Source organism: Physcomitrium patens, chromosome 4, assembly GCF_059467195.1.
Source record: "Physcomitrium patens ecotype Gransden chromosome 4, ASM5946719v1, whole genome shotgun sequence".
NCBI lineage: Eukaryota > Viridiplantae > Streptophyta > Bryopsida > Funariales > Funariaceae > Physcomitrium > Physcomitrium patens.
This window is the reverse complement of record NC_143413.1, coordinates 2,699,251-2,715,430: the sequence shown is the minus strand read 5'-3', so window position 1 is coordinate 2,715,430 and position 16,180 is coordinate 2,699,251. Positions and strand designations below refer to the sequence as shown.

The window sequence follows — 16,180 nt, the reverse complement described above, 5'->3', positions numbered from 1 at the left end:
AGGTTTTTTCACAATCTATAAGTTGGATTGGATTGAAAATTCTTGAGCCTATAGAAGACTTACATTGAAAATTGCATGCAAAATTTTACATCAAGTAAATAGTCAAATTAGAAGTTACAGTTTGTTAAAAGTCACTGATTAGGATTGGAGCTTATAAGAAAAATCTAAATTACTTAAATATGAAAGTAAGAAGATAATTGAGGTTTATGTGCAATTGGAGTTACTAAAAAGAGTACTTTTTAGTACTTTTGAATTGAAATTGGATTATATTCTTTTCATATGGATGAAACCTATTAGGATTTTTTTAATTGTTTGTAAAACACAACCTCACCTTCCACAAATAGGTGCCTAGTACATTCTCAAGCAAGAAAATACATAATATGATAGTAGAAAGTTCACCCTATTATTTGGTCATTGTTGAGGCTTTTATAACTTCTTTCAAATAAAATAATTGAAATATCATCAAGAGTTGTTCTTACTTCTAATAAAATCACTAAATATTGAGAGTCTCTTCCAAGGTCATGATACCAAACACATTATATCTCATTGTCTATTCAAAGAAAGACATGTTGTTCTTGAGGATATTCATCTTGAATTTATTATCTTAAAGGTTGTAACAATTGTAATGTGTCATTTGGTAAGTTTGCAAATGAAAGCTCTTGAGTTGAATTTGCTAGTTATTGATTCTCCATTTTGTTAACGTCACAAATACACAAAAGCTATAAAAAAAGATACAAAGTAGAATGCAATCTTTCTTGGACCTTGTTTCTTTTAAAGCAAAGACTTAATATTCTTTATTTTTATTTAGATAGATGTTATCGATAAAAAGCTTCTACCACCTTTGCTGCATTTGCAAGATTCTTTACTGGCTTCTATGTGTATTCACTAATATCATATTTGTGCCAATGAACAAGATATTCTAATTTATTTTTGTACCGCCTTAAATCTAGAATATCTTCTACTTCAAATTCTTTATTATTATTTACTTCTATAAATAGAGGTAGAACTTGTCTTCTTTTTGGTATGTTCATAATCTTGTACAGTTCAAAGAGAGATATATAGAAGATAGGATGGATCTTTATTGCTTCCGAAAGATGTAATTCATAAGTAATTAGATTGATTTGTCTACAAATAAGAAAAGGTTGAAGCTTGCAATAGTCCAACTTATCACAAGGACTAATAGTCTTGATATTACAACAAAAAAACCATATCCTATCACCTACATTAAATTATGGTTGTTTCTTTCAATAGGCATCTGCATTATTCTTTTGTTATTCTTGAGCTTCCTTGAATTGCACCTTCAATAGTAATAACCAATATTGAGTAGCAATAGCTAATAACTAGTAGCTATAATCAAAAATCAATAGCAATAACCAATATCCAATAGCAATTACCAATATCCTTCAAAAATACAAAATTTTAGTATTCAATTTATTCCAATCCAACTGTTGAATTGAATTCAAAATTTTTGAGGAGCAAGTTAATATTCTTAACTTCAAATTGATGATAATCACAAAAATGTGCTCGGGTATGGGTCAGCCTTCTTTTCTAATCTGAATGCCGAATTTCTAGTGCTAATTTTTACTTATCAAACTATTCAATCAATCTCAAAATTCTTACATATAAAGAAAAAAAAAACTATTATCCAAACACGTAACTTTCACTCCAATCCAATTAGTAGATTACAAGAAATCTTAAAAACCTTCATTGGACCTAAAATTCTACTTTCTAAGACCTTGACCCACTTAAACTTCAATAACCTTCAATTCAACTATTAAATCTAGTTAAAATTTATAATACATATTAAGCACAACTATAACCATTAACCCATAAAATTTCACCTATAGATCTATTACAAAACTCTTGAAATCACTTAAAACGTCAATCCTATTTTACTTCACAAAACCTAAGTCATCTGAAAACAAACTTGACTTTGTAAAGCTCTTACAAAATCATTGCAAATCCAAATCACACAAAAACAATGCTCATAGAAACTTTAACTACTCTTCTCTTCAATTCTACTCTTTGATCTTCCAAAAGAACTCTAGATTTGCCGTAGGTACTTAGGTTTGTGTCTTGGGATCTAATTTCGATCTAGATTGATAACTAGTCCTCCTCGAGTATCAAATTTTGTCTTTTTGAGTTAATTTTTATTAAAATCAATTCCTAACTTCCTTCCTTAAATGCTCATATTCTTTATTTTTTATTCTATTTTATTTTGCTTTATTTATAGTCTAATAAAGTAAGTAGAAGGTAATTTTATAAAAGGCAATATTGGTACTTTTTAGTTTTACTACCCTTTTGACTATTAATTATATTTCTAAGATAATTTTCTCTAATACTTTGTATTAAGATCTCTTATATTATAATAATTTTTACATTCTTTCACCTATTAGTTATATTATATCATAACAATGGCTACCAAAAATCTCTAGATATTAGCTCTAAAGTCTTGTTGTATTCAAAATATCCTGCTATTGGACAGTCGTGACTTGCTTGAAGAATATGTAAATGTACTTCACTTTCTAATACATATAGATATCCTTTGAAATAAAGTAGATTGTTCTTGAATTCAAACTTAGAAGTATCATAAGACTTAGAAGAAGTATTCTTGATATCATAAACAATAAGATCAAAGAACATACTTGATTGAATTTGTTTGTGAAAAGTTGAATCAACAGTCAATGTTGATTTCACTATTCAAAGATGAAATTTTTGTGGCTTTAATAAGATTATTTTTGTTGATCAAAAGCTGCATCTTTTTCTTTAGGTATAAGATAAGAATGTCAAAAAAGAGCATCGATCAAACCTTGTTGTTTTTCTAGCCAATAAGTCATATTTGACTCAAAGCTTGACAAAAATATGCTCTATTGAGCATGGCAACAATTCAAAATATGATCTGACATGAAATTATCAAGATTCTTGTAATCTTCATACATGGTGACTAGACTTGAAGTGCCTTCTAGATAATAATGCCTTTCTTCAAAAGAATCTAAAATTACAAGAAGTTCTTTATAGTGGATCTCATAGTTAATCTTGATTGCTAAAAATTTCTTGGAATGAAAAGCTACTAAGTGAAGTTTATCATCTATTCCTATATAAGATAATATGGCACCCAAAACAAAGTCCGATGTATCTATTTCCATAAAGAATGCCTTACAAAAGTTAATATGATACAAGATTGGTATAGAAACAAAGGTTATCTTTAAAGCTTCAAATGCTGCTTCCGCTTCTTGATTCCATTGAAGTTTGTCTTTACAAGTCAAATGTGTAAATAGAATTGTAGTTTGAAAGAAGTCTTTCATGAAGATCCAATAGTAATTGGCAAATCCCAAAAAATATTGGACATCTCGGACTATTTTTGAAATCTTCTAATCCATAATAGTTTGAACTTTCTTAGGATCCATTATAAGTCCATCGTTTGAAATGATGTCACCTAAGAAGTCAACTTGAGTAGTGTAGAATATACACTTTTCTATCTTGGCATTGAGTCATGTATCTCTTAGTTTTTTTAATAAACAAAAAACATGAAATTCATGTTCTTTTGTATTCTTAGAATAGATCAAGATATTGTATAGATAATAGACAACAAAATTATCTAAAAACTTTCAAAAAATATCATTCATAAGATGTTAAAAAGTTACTAGTGCATTTGTAAGTCCAAAAGGTATGACATTATATTCAAAATATCCATACCGAGTTCAAAATATTGTCTTCTATTCATCTCCTTCTTTGATACATACCAGATTGTATGGTCTTTGTAGATCTATTTTTATATAGATCTTAGCTTGATTCAACTAATCAAGAAGTCCAATTATTAAAGGTAGTGGATACCTGTTCTTGATGGTAATCTTGTTGAGTCTTTAATAATCAATACACTTTAGTAATGATCTATCTTTTTTCTTCACAAGTAGAATTAGAGCTCATGCTGGAAATTTGGAATAGTGTATGAAGTTCTTCGCTAGATTTTCTTTAATATATTCTTTGAATTTGGCCTATTTATTTTGTGTTAAATTATAGATTGATCCAAATAATAGTTATACTCTTTCTTAAAGGTCAATTGAGCAGCCATGGGAAAGATGTTTTAGAAGAGTATCCACATTCTTTTTTTAAAATACATCTCAAAAATCTTGATATTTGCTTAGAATACTACTTAAAGTCTTTGCACCATTAGAAATGGATGTGGCATAAATGAAACAAGATGATCTTTCTTTTGCAGCAAAGAAGAAAGCTCTTGTACCTACAAACATAGGTTTAATTGTACTAGACTTATGATTTTTTACTTGATTAACTACACTCTTAGTTATACTTTTAAAAAAATCAAGAGTACAAGAAATCTAGTCTATTCAAGGATTATATTTTTCTAACCATGATAAACCTAAAATGATTAGATTAGAGCGAGATCTAATGATATTAAATACCACAAAGCTATTATGACCATTAGTTATTACTTCTATAGGAAGGATTTTGTAAGTAACATCTCTAAAAGATAATGGGCAACCATCTATGACTTCTATGTGATAAGATTTAATTTTCCTTATTAAAGATATGTTAAGTCTTTTGGCCAATTCTTCATTTAAGAAATATGCTAAGGCTCTTGAATCTAACAAGGTAGAGGCTTTGTAATATATAGGTCCTAAAATAATATTTAATGTAAAACAAAGAGAGGATTCTAAGCAAAGAATAGGACCTTCATTAGGTATTGTACAAGGTTCTAGCTGCAAAAACCCTATTATAGCTAGATAAACTTGTTTTCCAATATGTTATCTTTTTTGACATTCATACTCCTCATTTTATAATTACATTGTTTCTTTGGACAATATTAAGTAATATGCTTAGATTCTCTATAATATAAGCATAATCATTCTTCATGGCGACAAGTCTTTTCTTGCTTAATAAGAGGTTTGAAATATATCCCATCAATTTACATATTCTTTACTTATGAATGTATGTATTGAAGAGGCATTGGTATTGCCATTATATTAATATTGAGGCCTACTTGTCATATTCTCGGATAGAAATTCAAAAAATCAATTGTCACACTTCACAATAAAGTCAATTGTTTGACTCAATGTTTGAGAATCAGGTAAGTTGAACATCAATTTCTTTACATCATATTGTAATCCATAGAAAAATTGGCTAATAAGTGCAGCATCATTTCACTTGATATCAGTTGTAAGTTGTCAAAATTGTGAAGTATATAATGTTACGAATTAATTGTTTTATTATAAAATATGGATCTTTTTGGTTATAATAGGAATTATATCATGTTCTCCGTACATAGATCAAAACTCTGCTAAAAAAGCATTCAAATTATTTAATATTGAATCTTGTTGTTCAAGAAAAGATAAAAATTATAGTAATATTGAACTTGAAAGAAGTATACCAATGAATCTAACTTGTGATCCTCGAGTTGGATAGCTTTGGAGTTAAAATTCAGTCACAAGTTGTACTTAATTGATAAATCCTTGATATTTGGATCTTGTGCCATCAAACTTCTTAGGCAAGGCAACTCTTAATTCTCTAGTACCAAAAGGATGTTCAACCATAGGAGAAGGAATATGATTGGGTGTAGATGTTGAAGCAGCTTCAATTATATCTATATCATTACATCCTACTATTCTTATTGTTCCTTGTGGTAGTAAATTGAGTTGATGCATCACAAGCATTAATTCTCTCAATTGCTCTTGCATTTGTACTATTACTTTCTTCATTTCAACAAGCTTTGCCATAACAATACTTAAAAAATAAATATCTAATATTGCTCAAGATAAGTAGAATAGGAGACTTGAGAACATAGAAGATACTAAGAACAATATTAGTTTAGAAGAGGATAATCCAAAACTTCTAATAAGCTTATATCTTATCAAAAAAAAAAATGATAATCCACTTTTAATCAAGAAAAGATAAAGCTCTAATATTATAAGTACACTCTTGTCAATCTATCAAAGACATGAACCGAAAGAAGATGCATAAATTTAGAAAACCTATATTAATAGAAAAGTTACAAAATAGCAATAAAATAATATGTATATTAAAAAGAAACTGGAATGGCTATTGCAGAAAGACAAAGAAACTAGAGACTCTTAAATCTAGACTACAAACAAGAAAGGGATTGACAAGAGTGAAGAAGGCTTCACTCTTGCCTCTATATATACTATCTAACTAGGAGCTATGTGGCGATGTTCTATAAGACTTTTAATATGTTTTGACTTTGCAAGATACATGCCTTAACTTACAAGGTAAGTTTTCTATATAAGGGCAACATAATTAACTTGTTCTTCAAGCTACCAACATATGTGGCACATGGCCAACTTATTGACTATGTTTTTAATCTAAAAAGTCAATTAAAGACATATGTAAAGTTAAAGCAATATCTAAAAAGCTTATAAAAAGCTTTTATAGAAGATATTATAAAATTAATCTACTTTTATTTACTATTATCTAAATCATATAGGTAATTATCAAATTATAGGTTTTTTTCTACATAATTTTTTAAAAGTTGGAAACTTATAATATAACTCTGAATAATTATGTGGCATTTCTATAAGAATCTAAAAATCTAGTTTATATTTTAAAAACTACTTGAATTTTTTTTAAAAAAGATATTATTTATTTAGTATTTTTCATCTACTTAAAATTACTTTAATTTATTTTTATTAATTAGATAATATAATATAATAATTAAATCTATTGTAGTATATATTTATTTATAAAAATATGATTCACTTATTTTAACTTCTTTAAAAAATATCAAAACTATCAATGTTCCAAAATATTTTAAATACAATACTAACAACTAACATTATATTTCTATCAAGGTTATTCAACAAGTACATTTGTAAGTCTTACCTAAAAAATATCTTATTATTATATATTATATTATAAATGCATGAAATATAGTTTTTGATGCTATTATCAAAAATACTTGTATACTCATCTTTTAATATAAATATAAATAAATAAATAAATAAATAAATAAATAACAAAACAAAAAAAAACAAAACAAACAAACAAAGAATGAAAATGAAAGAAAAAACATTCTTTATCAAATAATGTGTGGAATAACCAATCATAATTCTTCATTACTTTCTAATAATTTTAGATAAAATTTAAAAAATATTTCTATTAAATATTAATTAAAAATCTCAAAAGAATTAAAGAATTAAAAATAGAATATTAATTTATACATGTATTTCAATTAAAATTCTACATCTCTACAACTTTCTTGTTGATTATTGTGTACTATTATTTTGAAATTATTTTAAAGCCATTTTACCATTGTATTTTTGACGTGTAATAGTTACAAAAAAAATATTATATTAAATTTTTAATAGGAAGTTATTATAAAATACATGGTCATGTTGAATAATACATATGATCTAATGTTGGCAATTTCATTATGAATTAAGAGTGGTATTTGCTTAAGTCTCAATACTTATAAGATTTCTTATTAATTAGTGCCCAATTTTAGAATATATTTTGTAATTTTTCAACATTTATTTTAACTTTAATTAGAAACACTTTAAAAACTAGCTCTATACAAAGTGGTATTGTAAGTAGAATTTAAGACAAGATCACATTGCAATATGTCTTAGTATGAGGTCAAAAATAGTTTTTAATTTTATTACCTTCTTGATAAGATGCTTCTCTGTATGTCTCAATCACAAATTGTTATTAAGATTGTAATATATTTGAAATAAGTATCTGCTTACAAGACCTATTCTCAACCAAATTTTAGGTAAATTCTTGTTGAGACTATTCTTTAACAATGGACTTCTCAAATGTACTAATTTCATATTAAAGCATAATTGTCCTTCTTAATTGATTTCTTAATAGTAGGCTTTTTGGTTAATTTCTAAACAAACTTCTTAACAAATTCCAGACATATTTCTTGGTAGGTTTCTTAACAACCTTCTCAGCAAGCTTCTTAATAGGCATCTCAATAGGCTTTTTATAGAAATTCTTAAAGATGATAAGATTCAAAGAAGTTCAACTTTTTCTATAGAATTAAGAACTTTCTGGACATCCTTTGTTGTTAATTGTGATTGATTATTGTCTAAGAAAAGTAGTGTATTTGAATTATTTTGAAAGATGTTTTGAGATGATATTGTCAATACATTTTTTAAAAATTAGAATTTCAATTCACACATATGATCCTATTATTACTTCTAAAATTGTGTCTAAAATCTAGTATAATAGAATTACAAAGGAATGAATCCAAGCAATAGATAAGTGGAGTCGACTTTAATAACTAAACATACAATAATGCCACAAAATTCACACTTACAATTGGAGCCCTAAAACAGCTCAGAGAACGTGGGCTCATTTCCCAACTCTCATCAGACGAGTCTTCCTCTTCGAAGTCACGGAAGTGCCGCATGAAAGCGGTTACGAAGTGGGTCACGCAAGTGCGTGCTTGCGGCTGACGCCAAAGGATCGTGAAGCTTGCGAGCTCGTGCACCTGATATGGAGTTTCCACGGCTTCGGTCCATTTATCAGCAATCGAACGACGGTTTACTTGTGAATAAAGGGGACGATCCGAGAGTGATGGTGCAGTTTTGACAGGCGAGCTGTGACCCGACAACGAAGCTTACGTGGAGAGATCGATCCTAGTGCAGTGAGGCAGTGCAGCATCATCGAGAGTTCGGGGTAAACAGGATGAGTAAGAATCGTGAAAGCAGCTCAGTTGTGAAATCCATGCTCGAATTCGCGGTAAAGACATTTCCTGCACACCAACCTCCATTTCGGTCTTGGATTTCGCTCGATGTGCGTGCCAGGGCAGGGGTCCAATCATCAAACAAGGAATCGTTACCTGTTTGTTGGTTTGTCTAACATTCATTATTGAAGAGACAGAAGTGATCTCTATTGCAGAGGTGAGTCCGAGAATCATTTCCGGGTGACCCCCGAGAGTTAGGAGCTGGGTTGTTTTGTTTCACGTACTCGAAAGATGGACTTTTCTAGCCCGTTCCTACTAAATTTACTCACCGAAGTCCACCCTGTCCCTTTGGATCCGTGGACCCCTAGGGATGGGATCTACGAGGTGGAATCATTGAGCAAAAAAAAAAATGGTCGCCCTCCATCTCACGCAATCCAGTGTAATTGTTTAAGCACTGTCTCCACACCACGGTTGCGTGCTGGAACCGAGCATAAAATTCCTCACAACTGCGTGATGCTTCTCCGTCCAGCGCCGGCCCTGAAACACCACTGTGGTGGGCGCAGCAGTGCACGGAAACGCGATAACGCCCAAGAAAAATAGGGCTGAATTTGGTCCAAGATCTTTCAAAGTGGCCTGTGAAAAGTGTAGGAGCCGAGAAGCAGAAATTGCGGCGCACAGGACAAAGTAGTTGATGAACGCACCGAGCTGACGCAGTCTCTATCCTCCCGTGAAAGAATCTGCTGTAATTGCGAGGGAAAAGAAAAAGAAAAAAGAAAAGAGAATCACTTTTTGGGGGAAATACACCTAAAATCTGCACTCGTTCGCAACCGACACGCACAAGACAGAGTCTGCGCAGGTGCAGCACTGCATGCGCATGTTATGTGATCCTTCTTGTCCTCAGCAAGAGTTACCTCTTACAATCACCGAGCTTTCTGTAAGCTACCACTTCCTCAGTTGTGTCCTCGCATGATATCTGTCGAATTACTCTACAGAACCCGATTCTCCTTCTGTATGATTACCAGTTGCTTGCACTTCGCAATCCACTCGTGCGCAAGACTACGAAATCGGTTTCGCAGGACACCTCGACAGATGAGGGAGAATGGGGGAAAATGTGCCTCCGATGCTATATACTTTTTTGATTTCGAAACACCCCTCAAATGATTTCGGGCCAAGGAAATCATTGTTGGGATTTAAGGTTCCAAATATATCGCTGGAAGAGCTCTATAAGACATGAGCCTTGCAATGTCTGTTGACTACTTTCATGTGGGCACGACCTCGGAGATGCTTGTTACGTAATCATCTTGAGGCTCCACATTTGTATAACTTTAGTTGGTAGAAATTGATAGACTTGGTAAGTAGCAAATCAGTCCGGACTGATAAATCTCTAGACATGGTAAGGTGCGCAGATTCACAGCATTTGAAACTAATGGTAACCGAAATCCGCTTACAATACATAGAGTCTCTGAGCATTGACCACCAGGTGCAACTGCAGACTCCAAACACGTTGTGTGATCAAGCGAGCATTCGTTTTTTATCCTCGGTGTTAACGGCATCATGTTTTCTTCCCTAATCATAAAAGATATTGAATCTGTCTCATTAGCTAAAGAGGGGGCCGATACAATAGCTAGTTGACTTGAGAAAAGTGGATATGAAAATCATCATCACATTCTGTGGTTGGTGATGCAGTTCACTGTAGAAGTCTGTAGCAGGTATGAGACGTCTAGATTCACCATCCACTCAATCTAGCATTGGAAAATTCCTCCTCCGATGTCATAATCTGTTTGAGTTTGCAATGTGCAGATGCGGTAAACGATGGTGAAAGGATCGGCAAGCAGAGGGCGATGAGGAGCTATGCAACAAAGGAAAGCGGGCACTTGAGATCCATTGACTGAGGGGGGGGTCGTGACTTGCCTGCACTACTGTAGACATCGTTGACTGGCAGGGAAGACTTGCCCCCTGGGAGTATCATCTAAGGCCGAAGAAGCGGAGTCTCGACTTTATCAGCTACACAAATGGAGATGGGCGTATTCTTCCTCTGATCAATCGGCGAGGTCCCAGAAATCCGGCCCCCGGGTCCACAGACCAGGTTCCCCCCGCTTGTCTGGCTATGAGCTGTGGTGTCTTCACCTCTGCAAGCCAAGTTTTCTATGTTGCAAACGTCGCCTGGATTCTCCATCGCGTTGTTGAAATTGCAGCTGCTCATGAGCGATATCCCGCACCAGCTTTGGAAGAAGAGGGTTTATCACTGTCAGGTTGGACGTTGTGTGATCGTCTGCACTGAGACTTTAGAAGACGACGGAGTGGAGACTGAAGCGGGCAGAATGAAGGGAGTTTCGTGGGGGATTTTTGCATGAACGAAAGAATTGCTTGGCGTGCCGCGGAGAGTCTACTCTGGCAACGCTGTCTAATTATTGCCCTACTTGTGCTCTCGCTTAGCTGCGGATTCCACAAGTAAATTGAACTTAGAGCGGTGGTCGCGTGCTTAAGAGGACGTATTGTTGAGTCTCCGGTGGAGAGAGCGAGACATAGACAGGGAGGTACCGAATTCCCCGAGGTGGGTGGTTTGGGTGGTGTCGCATTTTGTACAGACAGGGAGAAAAGAGAGGATTTAGCGTGAGGCCATTGGGATGGGACGAGTTAAGCTGGAGATAAAGAAGATAGAGAATTCGACCAACAGACAGGTGACATACTCTAAGAGACGTAATGGGCTCATCAAGAAGACTTACGAATTGTCAGTGTTGTGCGACATTGACCTGGCGCTCATCATGTTCTCGCCATCCGGAAAACTCACCCAATATTGCAATAGCAGGTGGGATCTTCTCACCAGCTCCTCCAACAAACACTGACGATTGTTGAATCGAAAACCTCTGTAATCATTCTAGATAACCTAGCACCCTTTCAAATTTGTAACAAAGACACCGTGAGCATTCTGTAGTGATAAGTTGGAGTCACTCCCATTAAGTATGTTGGGATTGGATTCACTCTTCCACTGAATTCTTCCGACAGTCAGTGGCTGCTGCTGCGGGAAACGTTGTTGTCTTTTGAAGGCGACCAGAACGAAGTATTCCTGGTGTTGCCGGGTAGCCCTACAATCCTAGCTCATAGGTTGATAAGAATGTTCTGATTTCTACTTTTTATGGAAGAATAGCTGACCTCATCTGTCACTGATTTTGCGGCAGCTAATGGTTACTTGGCTAATGATGTGCAGCATCGAAGAAGTTATTGGTCGATTTGCAAATTTGACAGCGCATGAGCGAAACAAGAGGTAGACATCAGTTTCCGTCTCGCTTCAAACCTGGCAAACTTTCTGACTCTCTCAACTGTCTGTTCCTCTCCAAGACGATGCATCCTTTCACACGTTGCGTTCTAGTAGATTTCAGCTAATCCTGAATTTGCATATATTGGATCAGCAAGTCGTTTGTTTGGTGAGGCAGTTTTGAGGACATGTTGGCCCGCATCTCAAATAGTCAGATGAATCATGACCCCAGCAAGTATACTAGGTGTGCTTCCTTCCTCTGTGCATCTGTTTCGAGACCAGCATTAACTGTAGTCGTTTTTCTCCACTGGGTGGTTGATTTTTATTTTTATTTTTATTTTTTTCTTCTAGGAGTAAAGCTTCGTAAGGTAATTTAAACAGTATTCTGACTAACATCTTGCTATGGTGTCTGCGCACCGTCGACATGGAATTCGTTTGCACCATTTCAGGAAGATAGAAAACTTGGAAGTAAGTTTGCTCTTTCGGTCTTCCACCTTCTTACATTGATTGGGAAAGGAAGTTGTATCATTAACATTCATCAAATAGACAGTAGGTTTCTGAAACCCGACTGATTAATGGCGTCACAACTTGTTGCATGTGAGCACAGTATTTACACAAGGCGCTAAAAAAGCTCGCAGGAGAGAACCTAAGTACAAAGCAGCAGCCCTTGGTCGGAAGGTCAGCCATGTTGCCAACCAACTTCATTACAATCAAGTCATTTGTAAATTTACTCGATAGTCTTAGTGCTCAAAGAGTTAACGTTTATCTCAAGCATGTCAATTCTAGGACTTTTCCATTCGTTCGCACTATTCCTACTGAACCAATGTGCGTGATTCTTCCCAGACCTGGTAATGGAAGTTATGTTTCTCACTTGTGGTTGGGGTTGTGGGTGGGTGGATTCTGTATTGCAGGAAATCAAATGAGTCCGAGACTCTGGTAATATTTTTGTCCTTGTAACATTATCCAGATCATCTAAGCCTTACCCTCGTTATGTCGTAGATTTGATTGTTTGATTCTCTTATTTACGAATATGAGTTGCAGTGAAAGGTTACATATTTTGATTTCCTTATCATATTGTCTGACCAGGTTTTGCGGCAAGAGTTGAAGAAAGCACAAGAAGCTAAAGAATTAGTGCAACAACGAGCAAGGTGCATAGTCATTAGCTAGTTCTTGTTTTGCGCTTCAAGTCCTCTTTAGTGCTGTAGAATCTTTGAGTCTTTGTTACCCATGACGCTAAATGGCAGTTCTTTTTTACTTCCTTATAATCTTTTTAAAAATATCTATACCAGAATTGATTGAAGTGGAGCTAACACATAGATTTTTTTTTTTGTCCTGCAGGCTGTATCTGGCTGATGAACAACTTCTACAGAATGTGACTTCTGTTCAGCAACTGGCCAATATGGAAACGGAATTAGAGCAGGCTCTAGAGCGAGTGCGTTCCAGAAAAGTATGCTAATATATTTCACCTTGGAAGACGTCAAAGTATTTAATACCATACTTTCAGGTCACATCTGTTGTGACACATTCCAAGTATATGATGTTGTTCTACGGAATTGGTTGTGTGCAGAATTACGTTAGCAGTGCTTATCAAACCACACACGCCTTGCAACGACAGCAGCATGAATTTCTCGGAAACAGTCTACAGGTGCGACATAATCAATTTTCACTGCTGAACTGCGCTAATTTTTGTAAGACTAGTCGTATTATGATCCAAGTTTTTTGAAAGAACAATTCTTTTTCTGTGTCGTTTATTTTTATTGTAAAAATCTTGTTATTTCTGTCGTGCAGATGATGGCATTGCGACAACAGCAGCAGCAGCAAGCGGGACTAGCCGGAAATCAGTTATACTTGCAGTGGACGATGCAGTCCGACCGTCCAGGATCCACTCAAGATTTCTTTCGACAGCAAACTAATCCAACGGCGTCACTTGTGCCTGCAACACTGGCCAGCCAGGAACCAGGAAGCAATGGAGAATCAGATCCAGCGTCAGCAGCTTATTTCCCTGCTGGACCACAGGCTGGAGCCTTAGAGTCTCTGCGGCGACTGGGAATGGCAACTACCAGCCGAGGATTGCCCTTGCATGGGACATCAGTGGAGCAACCAAACGGACACTACAATGAGAGTCAGCAAAAAAAAGCCAAGGTGGAAGCTAGCACGGACTTTGCCACCTCCACTAGTGCTGCAGGAGAGGCTACCACTGAAGGCACCTCCGAGACCCCTTTCACGCGAAAACATCAACAACCTGAGCAGGCTCACGGCTCTGCGGGTGGTGCAGATTGGTCCTCACATCCAGCGAAGCATCATCTCAATGCATTCACAAACGGCAACATGTTCGCAGATTTTACACAGGTAGGTTTTCTCACGTAATCTTGCAATAGTTTCAAACTTCAAACAAGGTAATTAAACTTCGAACTTTACTTGAGATCCCTGCACAAATACACAAACCATCTATAATCATGCCTGTTGTGGACATTGCTCGTGATGTATAGCACGGATATCAACCTGGTTGGAAAAAACTGCATGAGATGTAGACCATCGCCTGGTTGGAGAATGAGCTTCACATGGTCCGAATTCACGGTTCAATTGCAGCAAGTGATGCTTGAGCTTTTCTAAGGTGGGTACAAGCTCAGAAATCAACCACTGAGCTCTCGGGTGGCTTGGAGTTTAGAACCTGATCGTTATCACTTGAGGACTTAATAGCCTTGTCCTGATCAAAGCCCAACTGTTCTCAAAGAATGCGTAGCGCTCATCATGCAGCTCACAGCGTCATCTAGACCTCAGCGTTTGCACAGAGCACTGAAGACAAACTCGATGCATAGCTCTCAAGCTGCTGCAATCTGCAAGAGTCCTTGAGTTGAGGAAAAGAAATTACTCTAGTTGGCTTTTGTTTCCAAATCCAAGAGTTTAGTATTGCAGTGTCTTTCGAAGATTTGAACAAAGCTGCGGTTGATAAGCAGTTCATGTACGATTGACAATTTTCAAAGCTTAGCACTCTGTAGAGCATTAGTGCCAGTAGCTCTGGAACATGCTTGGTCTGAGCCCATGCTGGGGTCCTTGAATTGAACTCGACGAAATCCAAAATTGACAACAGATTTTCGGTGCTTGTTTGTGCCATCCTCAGGAACTTCGGAGCTGGATTTGTAGGTGTGGTGATATGACAATCTAGAGTCTCCTGTGTTTATATAACCATATTTAAGTAAAAAGTACTAAAAAACACCTTAAAGAATGAATTTTTAGATTTTTTTTTACTTAATTTAAGTTATTTCTAATTTTTAGTAATCCGACTCTTAGTTCAAATTTTACCAACTCAAAAACTCTAACTTTAAAAATATGTAGAGATTTTTTTAGCCTATATGGTTAATTTATTTATTAAGTTTTATTATATATCTATATATGATTTCACTATTTAAAAAATTAAGCAAAATAATTTGATTTAATATAATAATTTTTTGATTAAAAGTACTACAATATATAATTATTATAAATTATTGAATTAAATAAATATTTTTTATTTATTTCAAAAAAGTATAAATAGTGCTATTATATTTAATACTTCTTAAAAAGAAGATTTTGAAAAAAAAAATATATTCTTTTTTGTTCATTTTAACTATGCCATTCACTAATCCATTGTAATTACACAATATGATTCTTTTTTAAACTAAATATGTATTTTTTTGTTATTAATATATTAATTTATAATTTTATTTAAAAAATACATTCAAATTACTTTTTTATTCAATGTAAGGTAATTTTTATTTTTAGTTTTTAGAAATTATACAATTTTATGACTTGCTCTATAAGACTATAAGACCAATGTAGACTTTTCATATTTTATAATGTAACTTTTTTTTTATTAATAAATTCTTCACAATGGTCATTTACTACTGTAATTCTAAGTCTCTTTTTCAGTAGAATTGAAAAATACTTACCAATAATCTAATAAACCATGTACTTTAATATATTTTTTGTTTTTTGAATTTACATAAAGAAATTTATAAGATTTTAATTATGTATGATCAATAAAAAAAACTTTAAAATAAATTTATAACTAGATATCTAAAATCCTCTTGTGTACACAAATATGCATCAAAATTTATAACTCTTTTTTAGAAATTTTAGCTATGAAAAAACATATAATATATGTTTAAAATTTGTTACGAATTTATCTATGTATTATTAATTAATATCAAATATAAAAATTTATATAATACACGACAATATTAAAGTTTATGAATACTAACATATTCTATCATTTTTTTTATAAA

General features: G+C 33.9%; 1 protein-coding gene across 4 annotated transcripts; it reads left to right on the top strand.

The window, feature by feature from the left end:
• Nucleotides 1-10,765: 10,765 nt before the first annotated feature.
• Nucleotides 10,766-15,039, top strand: LOC112281810 (uncharacterized). Of its 4 annotated transcripts, none has more exons than XM_024518716.3 (11): nt 10,766-11,468; nt 11,868-11,924; nt 12,094-12,159; nt 12,365-12,383; nt 12,523-12,593; nt 12,827-12,851; nt 13,002-13,063; nt 13,254-13,362; nt 13,483-13,560; nt 13,704-14,264; nt 14,405-15,039. In XM_024518716.3, the coding sequence occupies exons 1-11, from the start codon at nt 11,287-11,289 to the stop codon at nt 14,444-14,446; spliced, it is 1,272 nt and encodes a 423-aa protein (XP_024374484.1). In that variant the 5' UTR covers nt 10,766-11,286; the 3' UTR covers nt 14,447-15,039. The 4 variants fall into 4 exon arrangements, with proteins under 4 accessions (XP_024374484.1, XP_024374485.1, XP_090105607.1 ...); XM_024518717.3 differs by having other exon boundaries at nt 11,385-11,468; nt 12,070-12,159; XM_090249481.1 differs by lacking the exon at nt 10,766-11,468 and adding an exon at nt 11,634-11,739 and having other exon boundaries at nt 12,070-12,159.
• The last annotated feature ends 1,141 nt before the right edge of the window (nt 15,040-16,180 follow it).

Coding starts and splice junctions, on each gene's coding strand:
- LOC112281810 (XM_024518716.3), top strand. CDS start 11,287: ATGGGACGAGTTAAGCTGGAGATAAAGAAGATAGAGAATTCGACCAAC. Junction 13,363..13,482: donor AGCGAGTGCGTTCCAGAAAA/GTATGCTAATAT, acceptor GGTTGTGTGCAG/AATTACGTTAGCAGTGCTTA. Junction 14,265..14,404: donor TGTTCGCAGATTTTACACAG/GTAGGTTTTCTC, acceptor CGTGATGTATAG/CACGGATATCAACCTGGTTG.